At 38.8% G+C, this 25,724-nt stretch overlaps 3 protein-coding genes across 3 annotated transcripts in view; 2 read left to right on the top strand and 1 right to left on the bottom strand.

The window, feature by feature from the left end:
* The window catches only part of LOC139951348 (unhealthy ribosome biogenesis protein 2 homolog), a 31,632-nt gene extending 22,428 nt beyond the window's left edge, over nt 1–9,204 (top strand). The window contains exons 22-27 of the mRNA XM_071950198.1: nt 487–612; nt 1,600–1,713; nt 2,539–2,727; nt 3,765–3,862; nt 5,686–5,797; nt 6,363–9,204. Of these exons, the coding sequence (XP_071806299.1) occupies nt 487–612; nt 1,600–1,713; nt 2,539–2,727; nt 3,765–3,862; nt 5,686–5,797; nt 6,363–6,518 (795 nt within the window). The 3' untranslated portion in view covers nt 6,519–9,204. The remainder of the gene's footprint in view (nt 1–486; nt 613–1,599; nt 1,714–2,538; nt 2,728–3,764; nt 3,863–5,685; nt 5,798–6,362) is intronic.
* A 140-nt stretch (nt 9,205–9,344) lies between these two features.
* LOC139951349 (prefoldin subunit 2-like) lies at nt 9,345–13,903 on the bottom strand. Its single transcript, XM_071950199.1, has 3 exons — nt 13,722–13,903; nt 12,089–12,212; nt 9,345–11,191 (listed from the first exon to the last, which is right to left on the bottom strand). The coding sequence occupies exons 1-3, from the start codon at nt 13,877–13,879 to the stop codon at nt 11,021–11,023; spliced, it is 453 nt and encodes a 150-aa protein (XP_071806300.1). The 5' UTR covers nt 13,880–13,903; the 3' UTR covers nt 9,345–11,020.
* A 141-nt stretch (nt 13,904–14,044) lies between these two features.
* On the top strand, nt 14,045–24,058 carry LOC139951255 (transmembrane protein 192-like). The gene is made up of 6 exons (XM_071950044.1): nt 14,045–14,236; nt 15,860–16,003; nt 17,138–17,393; nt 18,833–18,994; nt 19,565–19,673; nt 22,390–24,058. The coding sequence occupies exons 1-6, from the start codon at nt 14,189–14,191 to the stop codon at nt 22,511–22,513; spliced, it is 843 nt and encodes a 280-aa protein (XP_071806145.1). The 5' UTR covers nt 14,045–14,188; the 3' UTR covers nt 22,514–24,058.
* Nucleotides 24,059–25,724: the final 1,666 nt, after the last annotated feature.

Genomic DNA, 25,724 nt, shown 5'->3' with positions numbered 1-25,724 from the left:
AACCTGTGAAAATTTGAGCTCAATTGGTCGTCAAAGTTGCGAGATAATAATGAAAGAGAAAACACCCTTATCACACAAGTTGTGTGCTTTCAGATGCTTGATTTCGAGACCTCAATCTCTAAACTTCAGGTCTCCAAATCCAATTCGTGGAAAATTGCTTCTTTCTCGAAAACTACGTCACTTCAGAGGGAGCCGTTTCACACAATGTTTTATACTATCAACCTCTCCCCATTACTCGTTACCAAGTAGGGTTTTATGATAATAATTATTTTGAGTAATTACCAATAGTGTCCACTGCCTTTAAGTGTAGCCCTCACCTTGAAGTGGCTGTCCGTCCTCGTGAGTTGGGCGATATCTCATTAAAACAAATTTATACATTTTAAAATGCAGAGGCTAAATTCTGCTAGGGTCGAAACATGAGGGAAACAGTTTGTGGAATAAGTTTTTTGTATTGACTTTTGGTCTTCTTTGTTTCCGGTTGTCTAGGCACCCAGTAAAGATGACGATGCTAGTCATAAGAACCTCCGTGGAGCCTTGTTGGCATGGCAACTGTTACCAAGCAGTATTGAATCGGAGGAGTCACAAGGAGCCTTGGCTGAAGTTACTCCCAAGGTTCGATATAAAAATCACTTCTTTTTTTTAATTTCATTTTATTTATTAATTCTGGTTGTGAAGCCAAGGACTCTCAGAAAAGCAAACGTAATCACTTTACCTGGGCATGGGCCCAATAATATAATAATAATAATAAAACAGTATTTATATGGCGCAGTATGAATTGGCATTCCTCAAAGAGCTTAACAGCAAAATGAAAAGCATTACAAGAAAAAAGAAAAAAAATAGGCCTACATTCCCCAATTAAATCCCAAATGCCCAAATGGAGAGAAAATAAGGAAGGAAGTTTCAGTTTTAGATGTGGGAGGAGAACCCCTGAGAATTGTTCCAGGGAAAACCCACGCAATCAAGTAGGAACTGAAAACCCAATCCACACAGTGCCCCCAGTGGGATTTGAACCGAGGTCTCAAAGGTGAAAGTCAAGACAAGATGGTTGGGCAATGTTTGTTTAGAAAACCTTTGTCAAAGTGTGACCCTCGCTTGGGCCAATTTCATAGCAAAAAAATTGCTTCAGCGCAAAAATAGCTCGCTTATTTTTCACATGTGACTGGCAAAAATTTCATGCCATATACATTGCTTGTGACTGGTGTTTAGCTGTTGTTTAGTTAGCATAACAATTGAGTGGACTCTTGGTCGATAATCTGATTTTACTAAGCAAAGATTTTTTGTTTTGCTTCAGCAAAATTTTGTGCTTAAGCAGCTCTATGAAATTGGGACCAGGTTTCAAGTCGGAATAATTTGGGAAAGGAGCTCAGCTTGAACTATGTAGTGTCATACAGTTTATTCGCAAGTCTGCATTTGCAAGTAGAGAAGAAGGAGAACAAAAATACATGGTTATTTGTCTTCTACCAGAATTTGAATCACAAAGCATATTTGTATTTTATAAAATGAACGATATAAAATTAGAAAGTATTAAACGGTGCTAAAACTCCAACCATACAAACTAAAATTGTAAAATTCAAAAACATTTCTTGTTATTTATTTCAGCTTATTCATAACTTGATGAGCGTTCTGCTAGATGCTGTTCAAGACTGGACTACAGGTGGCGCTATAGCTTTGTCTGTTCTACGAGCCGTTACCAGTATTATTGAACATGGAGAGGTAAGTCAAATCAACAATTCAGAAGACACGTTTGTGGATATTTATTTTTCTGAAAACCAATTTTAACAAATTGCAAACAGTATTTTGAGCAAAAAACGTTGTGTCTCGATTTTGTAGAGACTTTGTTCTCGATTTTCAACAGCGTCATATCTGACATGAAGATGCTCTGTTACAGACATAATTTTCTTCCTGCTTTAGTTTTTTCTCCGATTTTTGTTGCCCTTGGTAAAATAAAAAAAAGGGTTATTGATAATAATGCCTAGAAAGTAAATTTGTTTCTGCCTTTTGTAATTTTTTTTTATTTCTGGTGCTTTTTAAACTTGTGCGAGCCATCTTTTTGGAGTATTATCAAGGTTTTTTATGTCCTACTAGAGCCTACATCATGTGTACATGTAGGTCGACCCTTGTACTAAAAAAAGAACTTGCCTATTTTTTTTTTTCCAAGGCAACTATCATGCCTGTGTTCAAAAATGTTGTTTCTCAGTACATACTTGATTTTAATCACCATTTTAAAATTTGATTATTTCCAACTGAACACTGTTTAATTTTGGTTGTACCTGACGTGTGTATAAGCACTGTATACTCCGTCAGTATTTTCCTGACCTCTGTGAAAGAATATCACAGAACCCACGACCTTTGCAATTCCAAAGCAGCGTCCCGGGAAAGTAGTGAGTACCCAGTGCTTACACACATTGGTGTATATTTATACGGGTAATTAAAAACCAAAATTAATATTCATTATCCCGATGCAAATTTTCATCTATCGAACACTGTTTGTTTAAATATTAGTTCAATTTTAGGTATTTTACTTTTTTTCTGATTTAGTCTCTTGTTCTACCTGACGATGCAATGTATGCCCAACACTTTTGCGTTTTGATACCCGTAACCATGGTAACTGATGCCGAGTTCCCATTGGTGTTCAACACACTGTGCCAGATATTAAGACATCTTTTGATTGGCTACCCTAGGACAGTGATGACGTCATTGGCGAGCTACTTTGCATGTCTTCAAAATATCCTTTTTGTTAAGAAAAATATTCATTTAAGTCAGACAAGCTTTGTAAACAAAACCTAGGAAGTGTTTATTTATCCAGGGCATGTACTGGGATAACAATTCATGACTAGTCCAAATCATGTCTACCAAGCCCTCTATGACCAACCAAGCAAGGATATAAAAAGCAGTCCAGCCTTGGACATGGTCACCAGTCTGAAGAGGCTCCTAGCTTATACCCGTTCACACACCCTACGACCTTACGAAGACCATGCCGATCACCGGGATCTCAAAAATGTATCAAGTCGGGACACAATCGCCGTCAAAATCAAGCGATAATGCAAATTAAAGACTGCACGCAACATTTTCATTTCAATGCATTTATTTTGTACAAAAGTACTGCTTCTATGTCAACACTGTTGCTGACTCGCTGTCACTACAGTTACACCTGAGACAGATGCCGATCTAGTAGTTTTCTAATTCGAAATGGTTGCCGACAGTGCTGCGATCTCACCACAATGCGGCCACACTGCTTGTGCGCTAATGGCGTTCCCACTTTGACTTTTCCCCGCTCATTGTTGGCTTCGACCCGGCTATGCTTACAGTGTTCAAAATAAGCGAAGGGAGAGAATGCAGCTTCCCGACCTGGGAGATCCCACCCCGACCAAACCACGCCCATGGAGATCCTCCCACGTTTAGACCCAATTGGTCTGCGATTGGCCACACTCTCGACCACTTTTCCATCATAGTAGAAGTGGCGTCTATGTGCGAACGGGGTATTAGGAGTGATTGTAAAATGTAACTTAAATCATATTTAAGTTTTATTAAACTTATATAATATTTAAGTAACATTTACATAATTTCTTTCTTTAAAATAAATGAACCTTTCAATCCAAAGACTTTGATGGTTTAATTATGATGTAATATAATTTGTTCACTGAGAATCGTAGTGAATAACTTCAGGATTGAAACTACTGCACTAGTGTTTTATAGAATATTTTTTGATGGGTGAAGATGTACGACTTTTGTGCACAATGTTTTCTTAACCATAAGATAAACATCTTCTGAAGACTGTAATGCAGAGAGGCCAACAGAGGCCAGGTACCAGTGACAGATTAAGCGATCATGACTTGTATATGTGTGCAGAAAATATGGAAAGGTGAGTTTAAAGACAGTGTACACTATTGGTAATTGTCAAAGAGCAGTCTTCTCACTTGGTGTATCTCAACGTATGCATAAAATAACAAACCTGTGAAAATTTGAGCTTGATCGGTCGTCGGAGTTTCGAGATAACTATGAAAGAAAAAACACTCTTGTCACACGAAGTTGTGTGCTTTCAGATGCTTGATTTCGAGACCTCAAGTTCTAAACTTGAGGTCTTGAAATCAAATTCGTGGAAAATAACTTCTTTCTCCAAAACTAGGTCACTTTAGAGGGAGGTGTTTCTCTAAATGTTTTATACTACCAACCGCTCTCTATTACTCAGTACCAAGTAAGGTTTTATGCTGATAACTATTTTGAGTAATTACCAATAGTGTCCACTGCCTTTAATTGCATTTAGACAATCATATCATTACTTTATGTTTGCCTTCTCCTTTTCCACAGAGGTCCCCCCATTTAAATTTGTCTTGACCTTCCCTTCCTCCCTGATTAAACTGATCATAAATTTTCTGATTTGTTTCCCCTTTGAAAAATCAGAATTTGATTTGTTAATTAAACCTGTAAAGTCAATAAAAGCTTACACCATGTGTACAAGGTGGCATGGTTGACGTCTGCGTAAAGCGCTCGCCTCTCACCAAGGTGACCCCGGTTCGATTCCCGGTCGGGGCCATAATGTGAGTTGAGTTGTGCGTTGGTTGTCTACTGTGCCACGAGGGTTTTCCAGAACATCCGGTTTTCCTCCCTCGGGGAAAAATCAAACACTTTAGATCTTGGCTGTGTTCCGTTGTCATAATTGGTTGATGTGGCTGCCAGCCAAAGGCGCCCTTGCATGCCTGCTTCTCGAACACGTTGTAGCCGCGTCCTTCGCAATTCAGCTCTCAGCTGCGAGTAAGGATGATTAGCCCCCAAAAATTATTATAAAATTATTATAAAATTATTACAACATTATTACAAGTAGGTCAGCCCTTGTACTTGCTAAAATTATCTTACTTTTTCAAAGGCCAAAAATGCCTTACAAAAAATACTGAAACAATTAATATAAACGTCCAAGGGCGACATCAATAAACTGATATCACAAGCCATTCTTGTTCAGGCTCCTGATCATGTTAGCAATGTACAAAGGTAACGTCTGTAAACTGTGGCCGATTACACAAACCATTGCGGCTCAGCTTAAGATGAGTTGTCAATATTTCCATGTAGTGATACTATTGTGACATCATCAAATTGCTTAGCCAGAAAGAGTGATTTGCAGTTGAGAACAATATTAACTTTTTTTGGAATGGGGCCCTGATCTGCATAACTCAAGGGTAACGTCTATAAACTGTGGCCGATTTCACAAACCATTAAGATTCATCTTAAAGGAACATTACAGAATTGGTTTTTGCTAACAAATCAGTTGATGACAGTGTAAGCACTTTATGTAAACCACCATATACCTAAACTGGCAAACCTTTAGAAGTTTGAGATCGATTGGCCGACTTGGTCACGAGAGAATAGTGAAAAGCCGATTACAAAATTTAGCATTGCATTGATGCCATAATAAAGATGAATAAAACGCTCACTTAGCGATAAACTCCAAACGCGAAGTTAGATTCTTGATTTCTCATCAAATATGACATTTCATCATTAGACCGTGTAAGTTTTATGTAAATCTGTGATCTTCACGACTTTTGTTTCTTACCAGTTCTGTAACGTTCCTTTAAGATGATTTGTCAATATTGCCATAGTGATTTGTAATGTGACATCACAAATTGCTTAGTAATAAAGACTGATTAACTTTTGGTGAATCAAGCCCTAATCTGACAAGCTATTCTTTTGTAGGCTGCTGACCATGATAGCAACATACAAGGAGGACGTTAATAAACTGGCAGTGTTTCTGGTTGCTGATTACATCGCTGAACTACAGAAAGGAACATTACTCCCTCTATTTAAGGTATGTGTCACAGGTCTCACATTGTGAGCAGCATCAAGCACTTCTATGATAATTGGGGGTTAATTTCTTGTCGCATTTCTTCTATATATATTTCCCTTGTTTGAGTTTTTTTGTTTGTGTTTGTTTTATAATAATAATAATAATAATAATAGTACAGCTTTTGTAAGGCGCACATTCCTGTAAATCATTCAAAGCAACGGTCTAATAGAAGAAATTTGTTTGGAAAGCAAGTGGAACAAGTGCCTTTTGAGTTTCTGCTTGAAGAGTGTAATATTATGCATTTGTCTGAGGTATTTAAGAAGTGAATTCCAGAGTCTTGGTGCTATGTTGGAAAAGGCCCTGTCCCTGCATGGCTAGGCGAGCACGAGGAACATGAAGCCTATTGCTGATAGATCTCAGGACTGGTCTCATCGTACAGGGGGTCAACAGATTTAATAGCACGGCACGCATGCAAGTGTGCTTTTGACAACCAGCCACATCGACCCATAAAACTGATGTGTCCACGGAGCACAATCTGAGATTCGAAAGTATTTGATTATTCTTCTTTTGTTGTGTTTGTCTGCAGAAAACCTTAGTAACAGGTGTGTATAACCTACTGGATGTAGCTGATGAAAGAGCGATTGACTTCTTGAATGCTAACATGCCGCTCAATCTTAGAGAAATCTTCAAGACGTTCTACAACGACTTCCAGAAATACTACAGATACTCGGGCAAAGTGTAAAGTTAGTTCCACCTAAATGGAACACCGGTTGTATATTTATAAAATATGAACAACAGAACTACCATCATCATGGTGAAAGCGCACAGGCGTTGCTCGGTGGCTACAATTTGTTTGATTTGATAATCGTTCTGTTTATGTTATTCTGCATTTTAAATGGCTTGGTGAAGCTGGTTCAATCCAATACCAACCATCCTCAGGTCATCAGAGAGTTGCTCTTGGTATGAGTGCTCCACCTCTTCGATAGGGGTCTGTAGGTTGGGCGTTATTCATTGTGGTTTTTACCCATATACACCGATGTGTGTTAGCACTGTCTACTCGGTACTTACATGTACTCGAGCTCTGTGAAAAAATATCACAGTCATATTACTCGGTTGGGATTCAAACCCACGACCTTTGCAATTCTAGAGCAGTGTCATACCAACTAGACCATCGAGACTGCCTGGTAGCTAGAGGCAGTTCAAACCCTATGTTTTAGCAACGGGTACTGCAAACGATTTCATAGATGTTAAATTTTCATCGGGGATAGAGAATATTCATTTTGGTTTTTACCCATATTATACACTGATGTGTGTTTGCACTGTATACTCAGTACTTACCCCCAAGTTTTGTGGAAAAAATCACAGGCATATTACTCGGGTGGGATTTGAACCCACAACTGTTGGGTGTTCTTGTCCAGGAGTATTGAGAGAGGAGTGTCATGGCTAGTTGTGTGTCTGATCAGTTGTAAATGTTGCTTGTGTAGTTTCACAAACAAGAGCATCATACATCAGCAGGGCTCAAAATTTACACTTGGCCACTTGATCCGAACCAGTGATTTCAGTGTCGGGGCAAAAGCTCAAGACATTAAAATTCTGGTGTTTTTTTATCTTATTTTATTTTGAATTAAAATCTTTGTCTCAAAAGAATGGCGTTTAAATGTTCACAAAGTGTTTTTCAATCCTGTTGAGTATGATCAATAAAACAAAAGAGATCACTTTTTTTCTTGTCTTTTTTCAAATGAAACAGTTTAGGTGATCAAACCATGTTCTCATTTTGATTCTAGTGTCTTCTCATTTTGATTCTGGTCTTGTAAATAAATTCCTGGTCCAGTAAAGATTCCGAGCTACAAGTCCCCCAATCTTGTGGATTTTCTCCCCCAAATTCAAACCCAGATCAAATATTAAAAGACATGGTGTGATCCCCATCCCTGGCTGCAAGGTAGTTAACGGTTGTTCAATCTGACACCCCTGAACAAAAAAAAGTATAGATTATTACAGACAAGGCAGTTTGCCGAGAGCGAGTCCGAATCCTCTTAATTCCTGTACTCCTTTGTCATTCAACACTAAGTTGTTGGGACTTGGGGCATAAGATTTGATTGTCACACCCAGTAATAAGCATAATCAAACTTATTGGTTGTGCCAACTGGCCCCAGTCCTTCTGAATCTTCTGGTATTTTTGATCCCTTGAAGATGCAGCACACACCTCCGCAAAATGCACACATCGTATTGCCTGTGTGCGTTACATCCATGCACTCTTACACAGCACATGATTATCCCAGTGCGCAAATTGTTGTGTTACTTTAATTTCCTATTCTTTATAATAAGAAGAGTAAATGATCTTGAAGTGATCGCATCAAACCGATTCACTCGGTTGTATTGTATAAATTTATTTTCACCTTTCAGTAATCTACCCTTTCCGTTACAGGTAGACTTCTTACTGTATTATCTTTGATGAACCGATAAACAACATTTGTATTGTTTAATAAATTATATGTCAATTTAAAAGAAATTGTATTGAATGGTAACTTGATTTAAATCATTATGCTAGTCAGTTCCTTTGTGTACATTTTGAACTCGGGTTATAGACGATGTGACCTCTGACGTCACTCGAAAACCATAACATGATTCGTGCGCATACCGTCGGGCAAAACCTTTGTGTTTTGGCAGCCAGCTAGAAAGTACACGCAATCTCACCATGACTACGCGTCTTTTTGCCCAGCGAAACATGACGTATGGTGTTTTGTCAACAGAGAGCGGTTTGAATGTACATGTATGTAAACATAGGTCACATCGTCTATAGTGCTTAAAGGCAGTGGACACTATTGGTAATTACTCAGAATAATTATTGGCATAAATCCTTTCTTGGTAATGAGTAATGGGGAGAGGTTGATAGTATAAAACATTGTGAGAAACAGCTCCCTCTCAAGTAATGTAATTTTCCACGAATTTGATTGTACTTCACAAGTCAAAACACAACTCACAAGGTATTTGAATTGTACATGTGTTTTAATAAAGCTTGCAAATTTAAAAAGAACACTGCGACCATGACATAGTTTGTCTCGCTTTCCACAAGGTACATGGATATTACCAGTTACTGTAATTGTTACTTTATACTATGTGCCATGTAGAGGTTAAAATCTTACTTAAAGGTACATTACAGAAACCTTTGCTGACAGTGTAAACACTTAATGTAATCCACCATAATACATAAACTGACAAACCTGTAGAATTTTGAGATTGATCGGCCGTCTGCATCAGGAGAAAGATTACTCATTTTGCATGACGTTGATTCAAATAAAACGCTCACCGAGTGATAAACTCCAAAACGGGAAATAAGTTTTGTTCATTTCTCATCAAATATGACATTTCAGACAGAAATATTTCAAGGGATGTTTTCTAACATAATCATCATTAGACCGTGTAAGTTTCATGTAAATCTGTGATCTTCACGCTTTTTGTTTCTTACCAATTCTGTAACGTTCCTTTAAGACATTTACCTCACCGAACAGCATCTTGTAAACCATTACAAGGTGCCACATGTATAAAGGTATAGGTCTCATACTTCAAAAACATAGCTCCACAAACCTTGCAGAAACAAATTATTTTATTGTTCATGAACATACTCTGATGTTTGAAGAAAAAAAATGTGTATTTCCAGGTGACTTTAGTAGCATATGAAGATATTATCTAAGCCCTTGTAAGCACTAAATATTTGTGTGTTTTTTGTCAAGGATTATAGGCACTAGACACTACTGGTAATTACTCAAAATAATTGTTGGCATTAAAACTTGCTTGATATTTAGCAATTGAGAGCTATTGACAGTACATGTATAAAACATTGTGAGAAAGGGCTGAAGTAACGGAGTTTTTGAGAAAGAGGTCATTTCTCACTCAAATAATAAAAGGCTTCAACTGAGCCTTTCATTATGCATCTGAAAGCACAAAGTTGTACAACAAGGTTGTTTTTTCTTTCATTACTCTCTCGCAACTTCGACGACCAATTGAGCTCAAATTTTCACAGGTTTGTTATTTTGTGCATATGTTGAGATACACCAAGTGAGAATACTGGTCTATGACAATTACCAATAGTGTCCAGTGTCTTTAAATGTCATGTCTAGTGACTACATCTCCATCGGACGAATGAAGATTGTTTTTAGAAGAGACGGAACAGTACGAGAAACTTTGAAAGGTCAAAATTGAGATCTAGGTAACTATTCTGAGAAAATAAAAGAGTAGGCATCAAGTGTCTCACACAGCGCATGCGGCATTAATAAACTGGGAATTTAAAACACTTTACAAAACAATATTACAAAAGAAATTCAAAAAACCTAAAAGTAACTCCAAGATATTGGTATTTACACACGCTAAGCGGAATATCTCTAACTACATGTTTTAATCTGGGATTTGGGTGGGTTTCAACTTCAACAAGAAGCATCAGTATTAAGCCTTTTTGAGGTATGGCGGACACAATGCTACAACACTGTAAGGTTTGGGTAAATTTGTGCGTATTGACCACTAGAAATAGAACATGTGTTATTCTGTGAAGTGCGCATTTTAGGCGATGCGGCGTTTACACGTAAACCTAATGACCACAAACATGTTGAGCGTGGCATCAGTCGCTGCGTGTGACATGCGCGTATCACGTTCGCCTTACCTCAAAAAGGCTTATTAAGTTGAAATAAAGTTTTCAAATTGAACCTTGTTTCTGAGGTTTTGTCTTTGAACAGACATTCTGGTATTATAATCAAGAACTGGGACACTGGTGTAAAAAGAGTACTGAATATAAAACAAAAAATATGTTTAAGGTTTACTTTAAAGTGCTTGGATCGTGGAATACTATTAAACTAAACTTTCCGATCACGGAAACTCGCGTTGTAACTTCCTTTTTCCCTGCTCGAAGGGGGTTGGGGTCGGGAATTTTGTTTTCTCTTGCTTTAAGTTCTGGGGTTCGATGCATTAATCGTTAACAACTGGTATCAATCACACAACATAAAAATTTAAAATCAAATGACCCCTCAACATGCATAATTCTTCACAAGCACCCAAGTAAATACTCAGCATCATAAAAACATGCACACAAGTATGTCCTTGAACATGAATAATTTACTCTCCTCCCGGAACATGGATAATCTTCTGTACAGAGAAGAAGAATGATTGGATCAGTTCCACATTGGGTAGTGCTTGGTACGGGGCCAATATTTTCTAGTAAAGTTCATTCACCCTGAACGTGGGATTATACATGGATTATGTTCCAGCGACCAGGACTCCTTGTGTGTTGGCTTTGTCGTTGGATACATCAGCCTGATCCGGAGCCTGCTCACCTTTCACTCTGATATTGTGTTTCTCTCTGAAGTCGTTAATCTCTTTGCCTTTAGCTTCTACCTGCTTCGTCAGGGCTTCCACCAGTTTTCCAAGCTGCAAAGAAAGAGAAGTTATTACATCAATTAGCTTGAGTTAATTCATCCTGTATTATAAGTATCACAAAACCAGGGCTCCAATTTTACCATGGAGGTAGGATATGATTTTACCAAGGCCAGTGATTTCGAAGTCGAGTCCCACCCGAGTAACATGCCTAGATGATATTTTTTCACAGGACTCGGGGGGGGGAAAGTACTGATTTTACAGTGCTAACACATTGGTGTATGGGGAAAAACCAAAATTATCCAGTGGTCTTGTTTTTCGTTCAATGTAAGACTTTGGATGATCCTTTTCTTAAGTTCTCACTAGTAATGCGCATGCTCACACCTAGGCGCCCAATACTGAGCATGTGCACACAAGCTCAGAGTCGCAAAATGGGACCTTTATTTCTGCTGTCACCTTGGACAAGCAGTTAGCTTTCTAGGTGTCTAACTCTAAGCATCAAGCATCTCAAAAATAACCCAATAATTCAATAATTTTGTCTCAACAGAAAGATGTTCAAACTTGAGTTTGAGATCTCAAATATCTCTAAATCCTGAAGAGTATCCTGCAGAAACGTTTCCTCTAAGTGTTTTGATCAAATGACACAGTTTAGATAGAACCCTGTCCTCATTTTAATTCTAGTCTCTTTTCATTTCGATTCTGTCTTGTAAATATAATCCAGGGGTGGACTTCACAAAGAGTTAGGTCTAGTCTTATCTCAATTAGGACCAGTTACTCGTCCTAACTTAGGACTATCAATGCAATTTGTATATCTCCTAGGCCTAGTCCTAAGTTAGGACTAGTCCTAACTCTTGGTGAAATCGACCCCTGGACCAGTAATTACTCATTTACTTGTTTTTCTAACATAAAATGGTTGGTGTTTGTGCAGTTGTTGAGTCTTGGATAGCGCACCTGATCTTTGTTGTGTTGGAGTGCTGGAGTCACATCCTTGACTGTTCTCTCCACCAAGACGCCACCCACTAATCGGAAACATTTTCGTTCTCCGTTAACATCCTTCAGGGCTTCTATAACGAGTCTACGACAAAAGGAAACAGAAAAACACATAATGTATTTAATATATAAAAAATAAGGAATTGCAGAAAGACTGTAGTGTTTAGCCAGAGAAGTGCCGCTGCTGGACAATCTGTCAAGTGTTAGTTTTAACTTTGGACACGAAGTATTTGTGAGTCCCCCTTTGCCTAATTTTATACTTGCACCAAACTGTAAGTGTAAGTAAATACATGACACCACTAGGCCTGGGCGAATTATTCGAATATCCGGTTAATGGTGAATAGGTTTTCCTATCCGTAACCGCGAATGCCTTTTTTTTCTTAACCGGATATCCGCATACGGCGCGAATACCTATTTACAAACCGGATAATTCTGTAATTACAACCGAGTAACCGGATATTCTTTAATATCCGAATATCCGCGGACGTCGGGCGACAACTGATATGAATGTTTTGTCTGAATCCTTATGAAACTTCTATTAAGACAGCATAAAACAGCATATATTAAGTATTTAACTATGCTCACCTCCGTTAAGAGTTAAAACAATGACATTTCTGACGTAATTTGTTCAAAGATTACAAAAGTTTTCCTTCACTTAGAGTCAATCACGATCAAAAGAAAAAGCAAATCGCCATCTTTAAATTAGATCCGGTCATTTTTATGAATGAACCGAGTGACACTGTCTAAAACTAATATCAATCCGCCCAAAAGATCTCATTCACAAACGAACAGCGCCCTCTAGCGGCAAAAAAACTATTTGAATATCCGGTTAATTTCGGATAGTTGGCCAGCGGTATCCGAATAACAAAATTTCACTATTCGCCCAGCACTAGACACCACTGCCTGCCCTCCGTTTTTTTTTTTATATTCCCCCTTAATTTTTAAAAGTTAAAAACACTTAAGTTGAGTTAGTGACTCAGTCAGAGACAGCTGTCACAGAAACTCGGCTGTCACACTTGCACTTCTCACATGATGCGCAGCAGAAGAACAGTCACACTCCACAGCACGGTCTCACACTTTACAAACAAAACAAACAGTTGTTTTTAAAACTCAGTCTTGTTGGTACTTGGTAGGTTTTGTTGTTGGAATGTTGGTTGGTTTTTTGAGATTCATTAGCAGAACTTTAAAAAAAAAAATTGAATTAAAATAAAACTCATCATAACTTTCCTTTAGCTTATCTCTTTTTTTTCAAGTATAGTAATAGTCAACCCAATTTAGATATATAAATGTCGACTTGTCTCGTCATGCAGTCACATATCTATCTGCCTGTTAAAAAAGCCGAGTGTTTGACCGAGGGATAACTTTCCGTATGGCGCCACCACTTTTTTAACCCTTGTTTACAAAAAGGGATATCTCATTGAGGTAAATTAGATACTATATTATTTCATATCGAATGAAAAAGTGGTGGCGCCATACGGAAACTCTTCCTGACCGAGTCATGTGGCCGTCCGCCGTGCCCGTGTCGGGACGTGCATGTGCACACTCACAGTCACACCGCAGTAGTAACGTAAAGTAACTCGAGGTTTTGTTTTACCTGTGTTCATTCTGGTCTCCTTCTAGCTCAGCTATCTTGCTCATAAGCGACCTTTGTTCCTGCCTAAGCTGGTTGAACTTTCCAACAATCTGTTCGTTGGTGGGTCCTTTTGATTTATTAAAAACATTTGGCTCTTGCTTTCCCTTTTTGTCCGCCATCTTGAAAACTGCTCGCAATGTGAAATAAATAGAGTTGCTCCCAGTCCGTTTTTTCCTTCAGCTCATAAACCGATTTTTTAACCAACTGCATAAGTGCAATAGCGCCCTCAATAAATATAGTTATTTATTTCACCACACGGTGGCGCTGTTGCATTTAGAAATAAAAAACCACATCCCGTGTATCCCGTGATATGATGACAAAACGTAACAGTCTGCTTTTTTTCAGCATGATTTAAAACTTCATTTTGCGGTGTTTTACTACTGTCAGAAATTAGTGAAAACCACTGGTCGTGGTAGTTTTGTGTGAACATGGTTAGTCTCAATGGGGATGGAAGAGAAGGACACAGACAGAGAGGGGTACGTTTCTTATTTAGTTATAATTATTAACAAGGCCCATCTCATGATCTTATTTTTTGTATTGCACCATTTTCGAGGGGAAAAAAATTAATAAAAATAATGTTTGGTTTTTTTTGTTATCTGTCGTTCCTTTTTTTATTTCTTTTAAATTTGTTCTATTTTTCTAGCAATGTCAATGACAAATAAATTGACACTGATTTGTATTTATTACTGATTTTTTTTCCTGTGTGTTGTACATTATTTATTATTTTATAAATAATTCAATTGTTGCACACGACACTGTGTAGTGTGTGACGGTGTGGCGGCCTCAGCGCTCCGGCGGTCTCAGAGCTCCGAGTGACTTCACCGGAGATTTCGGCACGCAGTAGTCACGGTCTCAGATCTCTGGCGTGCCAAGCTCTCCGGGATGTTGTAGCATGCTGTCGTTGTGGGCGTGAGTACCTCCCCCCCTACCGCCACAAATAAATCTTTGAGACCTGTTTCGTTATCGTACGAGTACTTTTCCGAGGGGCAACCCAAAACCCTTTTCTGGCTTTCAGAAGAACCTTCTTTGTAATTCCCACTCCTCAAATACTTATAATAAAGGTGATTACTTTTTTCACAATACTGTCGCATACGCTCCACTCATTCACCACATGATATGGGCGCCGCCATGACAGCTGCGAGAGTAGACTTGTGGACAAGTCGTTTATGGTCCCACGCGGTGAGATAGTCGAGTTGCAGCGAACTGCTGGTTGCGCGACTACTATGAGCTGCCTGGAGTCAGGCAGCTCAGTAGTTGCGCAACCAGCAGTTTACGCGCGGAGAGCACCGCTGCAACTCGACTATCTCACCGCATGGGACAATAATTAACGACTTGTCCCTAAGTCTACTACGAGAGTGTACTCGGCACGGCGCTTGGTGTGCGCAGGCACGGCATGACGTAATACTACCGTATTTGGTAATCTGGAGCTCTGAGACCGCCGGAGCTTCGAGACCGCCACAACGGGGTCCATGGCGTTTTGTACACTCAAGAGGGAAAATGGAACCCCAGGCGAAGCCAAGGGTGTACAAAACCCATGGACCCCAATCACAATTGTTTTGTTATACCCAAGTATAATTGTTATTCCTCTTCTCGAAGTTCTGTTGTCATCTTCAAACATTAATACGACGGACTACTCATTGTTTAATGAGCAGATGAACAAGAAACAATTCCCTCGAACCCGCGGTTGTTTCGTACACAGCGCTGAAAACTTTCCGTATGGCGCCACCACTTTCACTCATTTTTACCAAAAGGGATATATCATTGAGGTAAATTAGATACTATATTATTTCATATAGAATGAAAAAGTGGTGGCGCCATACGGAAACTTGTCCTTGGTCTTGTGATCTCCAAGAAGCCTATTTGATTTTAGAGTTAGACCCCTTCATGCCCTTGCAGCAAATTTGTCATTATAAATAGCTTTAAAAAAGAAGTTGTGTCCATAACGAAACTCAGGGGGCATTTGTGTGTGTCAACACACTATTCTTGTTTCTATTTATCATTGTATTTAGAACTCTTGTGGTATTTAAAGTGAATATTCTGCATGAATTGATTTTGAATTGATTTGTTAACTGAATAAAATCTTAATATTATTTTCACAGGGTATTTTCTTTAGTGAGCCCAGCATCTTACAATCGCCAGAAGATGAAGATCTTTTGATAACACACCATCTTCAGACTGAGGAGGAGTGCCACTTTAAGAAGTGCAACACATTGTGGGTTGCCGTATGTCAGATTATATTGATAGTGAGTATTAGGCCGTATCCGAATCAGCAGCTACAGCTTCGGCTACGGCTAGATTTCCGCGTCATAATGTGTTGAGGTATAGGAGGTCCTTAGCAAGTTAGCAACACCCTTAGCAACAGTCGTAGCCATAGCCATAGACACCAATTCGGATTCAGCCTTGGGCTACTACTATTTAAAAAATCAGACTCTTTGTATCTCCTTAAAGGCCCTGGACACTATTGGTAATATTGTCAAAGACCAGTCTTCCCACTTGCTGTATCTCAACTTATGCACAAAATAACAAACCTGTGAAAATTTGAACTCAATTGGTCGTCGAAGTTGCGAGATAATAATGGAAGAAAAAACACCCTTGTCACACAAAGTTGTGTGCTTTCAGATACTTTATTCCAATTCTGAGGTCTCGACATAAGATTCAAACATTTAAGTGGAAAATTACTTCTTTCTCGAAAACTACGTCACTTCAGAGGGAGCTGTTTTTCACAATGTTTTATACTACCAACATCTCTCCATTGCTTGTTACCAAGTAAGTTTTTATGCTAACATTATTTTGAGTAATTACCAATAGTGTCCAGTGCCTTTAAACTCTTTTCAGCCCCAAATTTTTTTGACATTTAAACAACCACCAGTGCCCATGTCATAAGGATATCTATCATAAGAATTTTGTACACAGTTTGCCACAAGGGGGGGGGCGGAATCTCCAGAGGACAGGATCTCCTTCAGAGCAATCGCACAACATCGGTAAACAGTATTGTCCAAAGGCCCTCACTTCTTGTATCACAACTTATATATACATGTAAAATAACAAACCTGTGAAAATTTAGGCTCAATCGTTCATCAGAGCCGGGAGAAAATAACGGAAAAACCCACCCTTGTTTCCGCCATTTCACCGTGTCATGACATGTGTTTAAAATAAATCTGTTATTCTCGATACATATTTATCGAGAATTGATAATTGTTTTAATGTTTTCTCAAAAAGTAAAGCATTTCATGGAACAATATTTCAAGGGAAGTCTTTCACCATTATCTTATGTAAACCCTGTAAGTTATTTGTTAATCTGTGAACTTTTAATTTTTGTTCTGTTCAGAAAGTGTCCAATGGCTTTAACATTGTCTATTGACTTTCCTCTTTTGCAGGTCTTATTTCTGGCCGGCTCAATTATCCTACCCTACGTAATTGAGCCTCATATTCATCCCAACGAGACCAAAGCACAACAGCTTGACGACGCCTTTACCTACGTCGCCTTTGCTCAGCCTGCTATGTGGTTACTACTTTTAATTATCGACCGCTATCTTCAGTATAAACACATTGTGCTCAGACGCTATGGGTATCTGGACTTCACACAGAGTACTCGATACATCAGACGAACGACAGAGTTCATGTTTTCTTTAGGTGAGAAATCTTTACTATCTGCTTTCAAGTCCTGATACTTCATGGAGGGGTAAATGGGTACCTGTGAGGGCAGAGATGGTTCTTGTGAGTGATTTAGCCGAGTAGCGCATATTAATGTTGCACAGGCTGTATACTCCCCACCTGGGAGCTGAGATGGTTTAAGAAGCGATAGAAGGCCCAGTGACCAGGGGTGACCAGGTGAAGCACTTTGGGACGCCCTGCGGGTGTGAAAAGCGCTATATAAAAACGGGTTATTATTATGGAGGCAATGAAGGCAATTGCCTCCATTCCTCCTAGTCATTGCCTTCATGCTCAGATAGGAATTTATAATTTCCTGAAAGGTAGCCATAAGCCTTACCCTTGCCCTTTCGAAAACGAAGGGAACAGGGCTGGCTTTTATCTATTCCATCACACAAGGCCCACCGACAAGCATTTAATACCTACTAGTGCTGGGCGATTAGTGAAATTTTGTTATTCGGATACCGCTGGCCAACTATCCGAAATTAACCGGATATTCGAATAGTTTTTTTTGCCGCTAGAGGGCGCTATTTAAAAAAAAAAAAATTAAAAAAAAATTACAAATTTTTTTTTTGGCCCCTAGAGGGCGCTGTTCGTTTGTGAATGAGATCTTATGGGCGGATTGATATTAGTTTTAGACAGTGTCACTCGGTTCATTCATAAAAATGACCGGATCTAATTTAAAGATGGCGATTTGCTTTTTCTTTTGATCGTGATTGACTCTACGTGAAGGAAAACTTTTGTAATCTTTGAACAAATTACGTCAGAAATGTCATTGTTTTAACTCTTCACGGAGGTGAGCATAGTTAAATACTTAATATATGCTGTTTTATGCTGTCTTAATAGAAGTTTCATAAGGATTCAGACAAAACATTCATATCAGTTGTCGCCCGACGTCCGCGGATATTCGGATATTAAAGAATATCCGGTTACTCGGTTGTAATTACAGAATTATCCGGTTTGTAAATAGGTATTCGCGCCCTTTGCGGATATCCGGTTAAGAAAAAAAAGGCATTCGCGGTTACGGATAAGAAAACCTATTCGCCATTAACCGGATATTCGAATAATTCGCCCAGGCCTAATACCTACATGTATAGACGGACAGCGGGGGCGCTCAACTAAAATTTTGCTTAAAAAATTCTTAAAAACCATTGAGCTCTGCGCGCTGCCTAGCAGTGGAATCGCAGCTTGGCTTTCAGGTCTATACATTTTTGGAGCAGTGTGTATTTTGCATGGGGTGGTTCATCAGCAGACATAGCCTAGAGCCAGAGCCCAACCCGAGAAAGGCACAAGGCCAACTGTCAACATCTGAAAGCACTTTTGAGCTATAAAAAAAAAAGGGGCAAGAATTTTGCAGTTTGACACAAAGACAGATTGTTTGTTTTCTTATAAACATATGACCTTTGCCCTTTGACCCTTAGGTAATGCTGCTATGCTTGTAGCAGTGATGCTGTGCTATATGTTCATGTCACCATCCAACTCGTTCAACCTAAAGGCAGGAACAGTGTATGGAGTTTATTTCCTACAGATCATCATTGGTATTGAGTCTATCGTTGCACTTTTCTGCTGCCTTAGATATGCAGGTAAGATCTCCTTTATATACTTGTATCTTTGAGGTCGTTCAGACACAGTACTTAAAGACAGTGGACACTATTGGTAATTGTCAAAGACTAGCCTTCACAGTTAGTGTTTCTCAACATACGCATAAAATAACAAACATGTGAAAATGTGAGCTCAATCGGTCATCAAACTTGCAAGATAACAATGGGAAAAAAATACCTTTGTCACACAAAGTTGTGTGCTTTTAGATGGTTGATTTCGAGACATCAAGTTCTAAATCTGAGGTCTCGAAATCAAATTCGTGGACAATTACTTCTTTCTCGAAAACTATGGCACTTCAGAGGAAGCCGTTTCTCACAATGTTTTATACCATCAACCTTTCCCCATTACTTTTCACCAAAAAAGGTTTTATGCCAATAATTATTTTGAGTAATTATCAATAGTGTCCACTGCCTTTAAGTTGGTTTTTTTTATGTCATATATATCTAGGAAAGATTTAATTTTACAAGCCTTCTTTCTAAATGGAAAGTTATGTCTCAGAAAAACCATCAATTTCTGTCCATTAATTTGTTTGTTTTGATATTTGTTTACAGTTTTTGTTTACAAGTTTAACAGCGCCAAACTAGCGCCAGACGTTGAGCATGAAGAGCAGATGATTGCTGTGATGCAGCCGAGTACTCACCTACCGGACGTCGGTTACAGGTTAGCATCCGACTTCACTCCTCTTAAAGAGCCAATAAAGGATGATCTCAATATTTTAACTATTACCTGGTAAGGCCAAATAGACATCGTAGATACCGGTTAATAACCATTTTACTCTCAAAATTTGCATTTAGTTATGAATAACTCGAGTCAAAAATGCACCCGGCTGCGCGACTTTTTCAGCCGAGAGTTAAAAACGGCTTATCTATTATAATGACCTCTTGACGCCAGTGACGATATTCCCCTTATTGGGTTTGAACACAGTTCTCCAGCTTTGGCAAACTGAGGGTGCTATTTTCCACACCAAGTAGTCGCCACTGACATCACGATTCCTTTGTCGCGCAGGTTTGTTTGGCCTTGCGTTTTTCAGAAAGTTTGCTAGAAGCGGTCTGTAGAAAAACCAATTTTACCATGTTTTAACGTGAGGTAAGAGACTCGTGATATTTGTTTTATGTTTCCTATGGACTCCAGCTATTAGAAAACTGTAATATCTATATATTAGAGATCATCCTTTATTGTCTGTTTAACTATTCTGCTCATACTTTTATATGGTACCTGACAGGGTTGTTAACGAGTCATTTGTTATCACGTCAAGTCAAATCGCAAGTCATCTTTGCTCGGGCCAAATCACAAGTCAAGTTTTTGCAAGTCAAGTCAAAGGTCATATTGCTTTATCCTTTGAATTGGACATTTAAGCTGTAGTTGTTGGTAGTGCACGTAAGAGAACCCAGAACACTTTTCGTGGAAGAGTAGGGGTTAACCCTGGTGTTACTTGATCTTTGCAAGTTTTGAAGTTTTGCAAGTCAAGTCAATTTACAGGCCAAGGTGCTTCGTCCTTTGAATGGAACATTTAGTTGGTAGTGTACATAAGAGAACCCAGAACACTTATCATGCAGGAGTAGGGGTTAACCCTGATATTACTGGTTCACACACCAAGCACACTTAATTACATTTCCTCCCTCTCCCCACCTTTGATATTGTCCTTTGTGTTTCCAACTCAGTGTGGTCAAACCAGCTCCTTCCCTCTACCCCTTTGCCTCCTTTTTCATTGTTAACCCTTTGCTTTTTCTGTGTGGTTTCTGCCCCCTGCCTCTCTCTCTCTCATGTGTATTTCCTCTTGACTGCTTCTTTTACACTTACCATAGAGAAAGGAAATTTTTCTCTATGCACTTACATACCTCTTTATGTTCTTCATGCCATGTGTTGTCATTAAGCCATTGAGGTCGTTCACACGCCGTACTAAAGTCCACTTAGACCGGTTCGGGTTCAACTTTTGTGCGTGTGAACGCAAATAAAGTTAGACTGGATCGGGTCTAAACCCCAAAACTTAAACAGTCCAGCGAGGCGGTCTAAGTCTAAACCAGTTCGGGTTTATCTTTTAACACTGCGTGTGGACAAAATGACACATGGTTTTAACTCACAACGGACGACCCATTGTGTGGTTCAATGCACACGCCCGGGACCCGGAGTGCTTGTATACGGTTTCTGTTGCCTCTGATGCCGAAAAGCACCGAGTATTTATAATTATATTACTTTCTTGCCGCTTATTGGCGAAACCCTCTCGATCGGTGTATGCAGTTTAACACAGGCCAATGCCCATGATTTATTAAAATTCTGAAACAAAATTATATTTTCCAAGCTTTTTTTGTTGAGGCCATACAATAAATTGAAACTGTTTTTCATGCGTATACTACCAGCGCAGCGAAGAAGCATACTTATTTTTGTAATGCTTCTCACATGCACAGCGCTGCCATCCCATAGTGATCACTCTCTGATATCCCATAGTTACCCATCACCGATCCCGTGGATGTGACTTTCTATTGCCGTCACTGTTACTAGCGTGCTGTACTTTCAAATTAGGAGAATGAACTGCAGTGGGTGCGAGGCTCAGGTGTGTAGGGGAAATTCCCTACGCCAGCAAGATCACCACGTTGTTGGGAAGTTTGGAAAATACTGCAAAGTACACATGTATTTACGTAACTTGCACGTGTGTAGTTGTGTTTATGAACGAATCGGAATAAAAATCGCGGCACCAGCTTTTGAGAGATCGCAACTTCCAATCTAAAAGTATTTATTAAATCGGAAACAGTGGTATAAAACACAAAAATGAAACGTGTTCTGTTTCATGGAATATGGACAATATTTTGGTGAGTTTTCTCGGCGGTGTGTATCAATATTTTGTTTGTTGAGTCGTGTTCGTGTTTGTTTTAAGTGCCCATATCCTCCCAGCGATAAAACTGTTTTCCGCGTTCGATTGAGCCATTTGTATCCAATAATATGTTCTGATGATCATCCAGGGCATGAGGCACTCAGTATATCGGCATGCTCGGTGCGTGAATCTGATGAATAAAACCGGATGTTAGAGCAACGCGGTCGCGTCTACTTTGACCTCTTAAAACCGAAGATAAACCAGATCGGGTTTAACTCTGTGCTGTCTGAACGCAATGGGTTTTTATTTTTACGACCACCCCCAGCTGCTCGTAAAAGTTAAACCGGTTTGGGTCTAAGTTAGTACGCTGTCTGAACTTTGAGAAAGACTCTGCTTAGGTCTAAACATCTGGCCATTAACTATTTGCTTTTCTGTAAATAAGTTTTAACAAAATTATATTTCCAAATACTTTCTTTCCAAGTCAAGAAAAAAACAAGAGTTTCATTATTTATAAAAGATGCTGTTCATCAGATATCTCTGGTATAATTTTCTTGTTTGCTTTATTAGGGACAGCCAATACGTCGACTCTCTGCTAGAGAGACAAGCAGATATGATCCGTTACTTGAAGCATCACACCGAACATCTCAGCAAACGGATTCTGAAACTAAGATCTGCTCAGACGACAGGTTGATTGACAAGTAGTGATGGATCTGTAAGATTTAAAGCTGGAACTTAAAAGAAGTATATGTCAACAAGAGGGGAGAACTCAGTGAAGACAGGAAGCAGAGAAGACGAGGGAAGCAGAGATCTTGGATGTTAAGTGCTTGGGGTGTTGTGAGCAAACTTCATTAACCTCTTTATTGACCATTCATTTTGGTATATCATCACAAAACAGATATGCATTGTTTGTAGTGTTAATAATCAAATTTGGTAAGTAAAAATGTCAACAGAAATAACATGAAACAGAAATTGGGATACTATGTAAAATTTGAAATTTGCTACATTTGAAAATTTCATATCTGGACATGACCTTTACTTTGACCTCTTTAAGTGAATGGAAGTAGGTTGAACCTTGCAGCCTTTTGCAACTGCTATGGAAATTTTGGTACAAACAGCTTGTTGTCTTCAAGGTCTCTAAAGGATTATAGTATAGTGATTAAAGTCACTGGACACTATTGGTAATTGTCAAAGACCAGTCTTCTCACTTGGTGTATCTCAACGTATGCACAAAATAACAAACCTGTGAAAATTTGAACTCAATCGGTCATCGAAGTTGCGAGATAATAATGGAAGAAAAACCACCCTTGTCACACAAAGTTGTGTGCTTTCAGATGCTTGATTTCGGAACCTCAAAATCTAATTCTGAGATCTAGAAATCAAATTCAAATATTTTAGTGGAAAATTACTTCTTTCTCGAAAACTTTGGTACCTCAGAGGGAGCCATTTCTCACACTGTTGTATACTATCAACAGCTCCCATAACTCGTAACCAAGTATGTTTTTATGCTAACAATTATTTTGAGTAATTACCAAAAGTGTCCAGTGTCCAGTAGAAATAAATGTACTAATGTATCAGTGAAAATTTATCAAAGTATTGTGTACTGTGTTCAGCTCTTTTGATAGTTTGTATAGTCGACAACCATAATTGGTGTAAAATATAAACTGGTTTGTAATGTGCAACAAACTATCAACGTTCAGAATTCGTTGGTGCTGATTTTTTTTTATTTTGTCATGTCCTTGTCTCATATGTTTATCTAACAGTAAAACTTGACTCAAATATGTAATACTCTTGTCGTTTTCTTGTTTTACCTATTTTTAATTCACATTTCATTTGACAGAGTGCATTGACTACTTCACAATACATGATATTTCGAAGTAGTGTTTGAAACTTTGCATGGTGGAAATACGATATGGAAAGGTTTAAAGTAACACCATGTAATGACTATCTCTGGGGAGGTTCTGAAAAGAACCATTGGTTTCAACTCGAGTTGCAATCAGTATGCTCTGATCGTCTTCTGGAGAAACCACATGTTACATTTGTAGTTCTGGGTGGTTTTTTTTTGCTGTAAAAAGAGGTGCATGAGCATGCACCTCATCTTTTAGCTATTAACACACATGAAACTTGAACTGATGTCGTAATGCACATTTTTATTGTGCAAATTGAATTGAATGCCACTAAGTTTTATAAACATGCAATTATTTATTGTTTTGAAATAAACAAGTAATGTTTGAGAGAAGCATCCTGTGTTGTCATGGTTATTTGTGTGTGGAAAGGCAAAACATTGTTTTGGTTGTTTAAATTACTTGGTCTGGTCTTTTAACTCCAGAAAACCCTCTGTGGACTTGGGTCAGTCATGGAGGTAGAAACTACCTCCATAGGTCAGTGCTGCTGAAAATCTTTTAACAGGTAATTTATGTATTGTCCATGAGAGGCTGAAGCCAAACGTGTGTTTTTTGTATTCTTTATGAGTACATAGACGGTGCTTTTTTGGCTTGTGTAATATTATTGTACTGTGTTACTGCATGGAGGAATCATTTATTCCTCCATGGTTACTGTGTCGTTCATTTATAAAAACCAAAGACTCCTTTAAAGGAAATGTATACGTTTGGTTTTTTTAACCTTTCAAATGTTTAAGCCTATATTGATGTAGATGCATACAATAAAACTAACCTTTTACCTCAAAAGGTGGACATGTTGAGGACATTTCGGGAAAATTTGTAAACAAGCGTTATGATGGCTACTATTTTGAGCTAACGACAAGCTTAAAACTTGATAACTGTCCCTAGAACTTTGTTTAGGAAAATTAAAAATGGTAAACAACCATAAACCTGGATCACCATACAATCGTACCATCAAGACAAAATGAAAAGACTGCAATTAGCATTGTAATCAGGTGAGGTTTAGGGTGGGGGGGGACTTACCCCGGGGGGGGGGGCTTCTTTCATGGTTTGATGTAGCACCTTGTGATAATCTCGTATGAGTAGTGTTCTGGGAAAGAAGCAGTGGTTGTTAACTCAAAAGCATTAATTTTGTCAGGGGTGTACCAAAGCACTTGGATCAATAGTTGGTCTGGTAAACAAGGCAAGCTGGAGGGGGTAGAGTATTTTAGGATTTCTGGAATGGTAATTTTCCTGTCGCAGAGTTGTGTGCTTTGCAGAGAATCAGCCTATCTCCATCGATCCTGCTGATTTAGCGGGGTATTGTGCTGGGCTACCTCCATTTGTGGACCTGGACAATTGAAGATACGAAGGGACTTGCAAAGGCTTACTGCAGACACTGATAAGGGTTTACTGAGAGCTTCGCAGAATAAAGGCTTAAATACTCTCCACTGAAACATCAACAATACTAGTTGTTTGCTGGGCTGTGATCTTTGTTCGGATTGCAGCTGCAAGGAGCAATCCTTTGACAGGCTGATTGCTCAGGCCTTATTGCTGAAGTTTACAGGATAATTATACTCATTATTAAGTCACCAAAGCTTGCATAAATATCACTTTCTTCATTAGGCTTTTAGCTACTCATGGATGAGTTGTTGCTGGTAGGTCATCAGTGAGAAGTGCTGGTATAAGATCATCAGTGAGAAAAGAAATAAGTCCAGTTTTTCTGTATTTTGTGTCCTGACACTCGAGAGTTCAGCAGGCCTAACATGTTTCTATTTCCATTTTGTTTAGATTGTGGGTTGGGTGGGACTGCTTTTGGAGCATTATGGGAAACTTGGATATGTGGGAGTGGGCGATGACCCCCAGATAGGCCCCAAAGTTTTCTCTTGTACAGAAGTACCCCATACATTATCCTCCAAATAATTCATGAGATATTTCCCAGAACACAATTAGGGGGGTCATTAAGGCTTGAGGAAATCCATTTCTCTCTACCAGCTTGATTTTTCTAAACTATTTCATTGCCAT

Source organism: Asterias amurensis, chromosome 19, assembly GCF_032118995.1.
Source record: "Asterias amurensis chromosome 19, ASM3211899v1".
NCBI lineage: Eukaryota > Metazoa > Echinodermata > Asteroidea > Forcipulatida > Asteriidae > Asterias > Asterias amurensis.
Note: the sequence above shows the minus strand (reverse complement) of the source record. Positions and strands in the feature narration are given on the sequence as shown.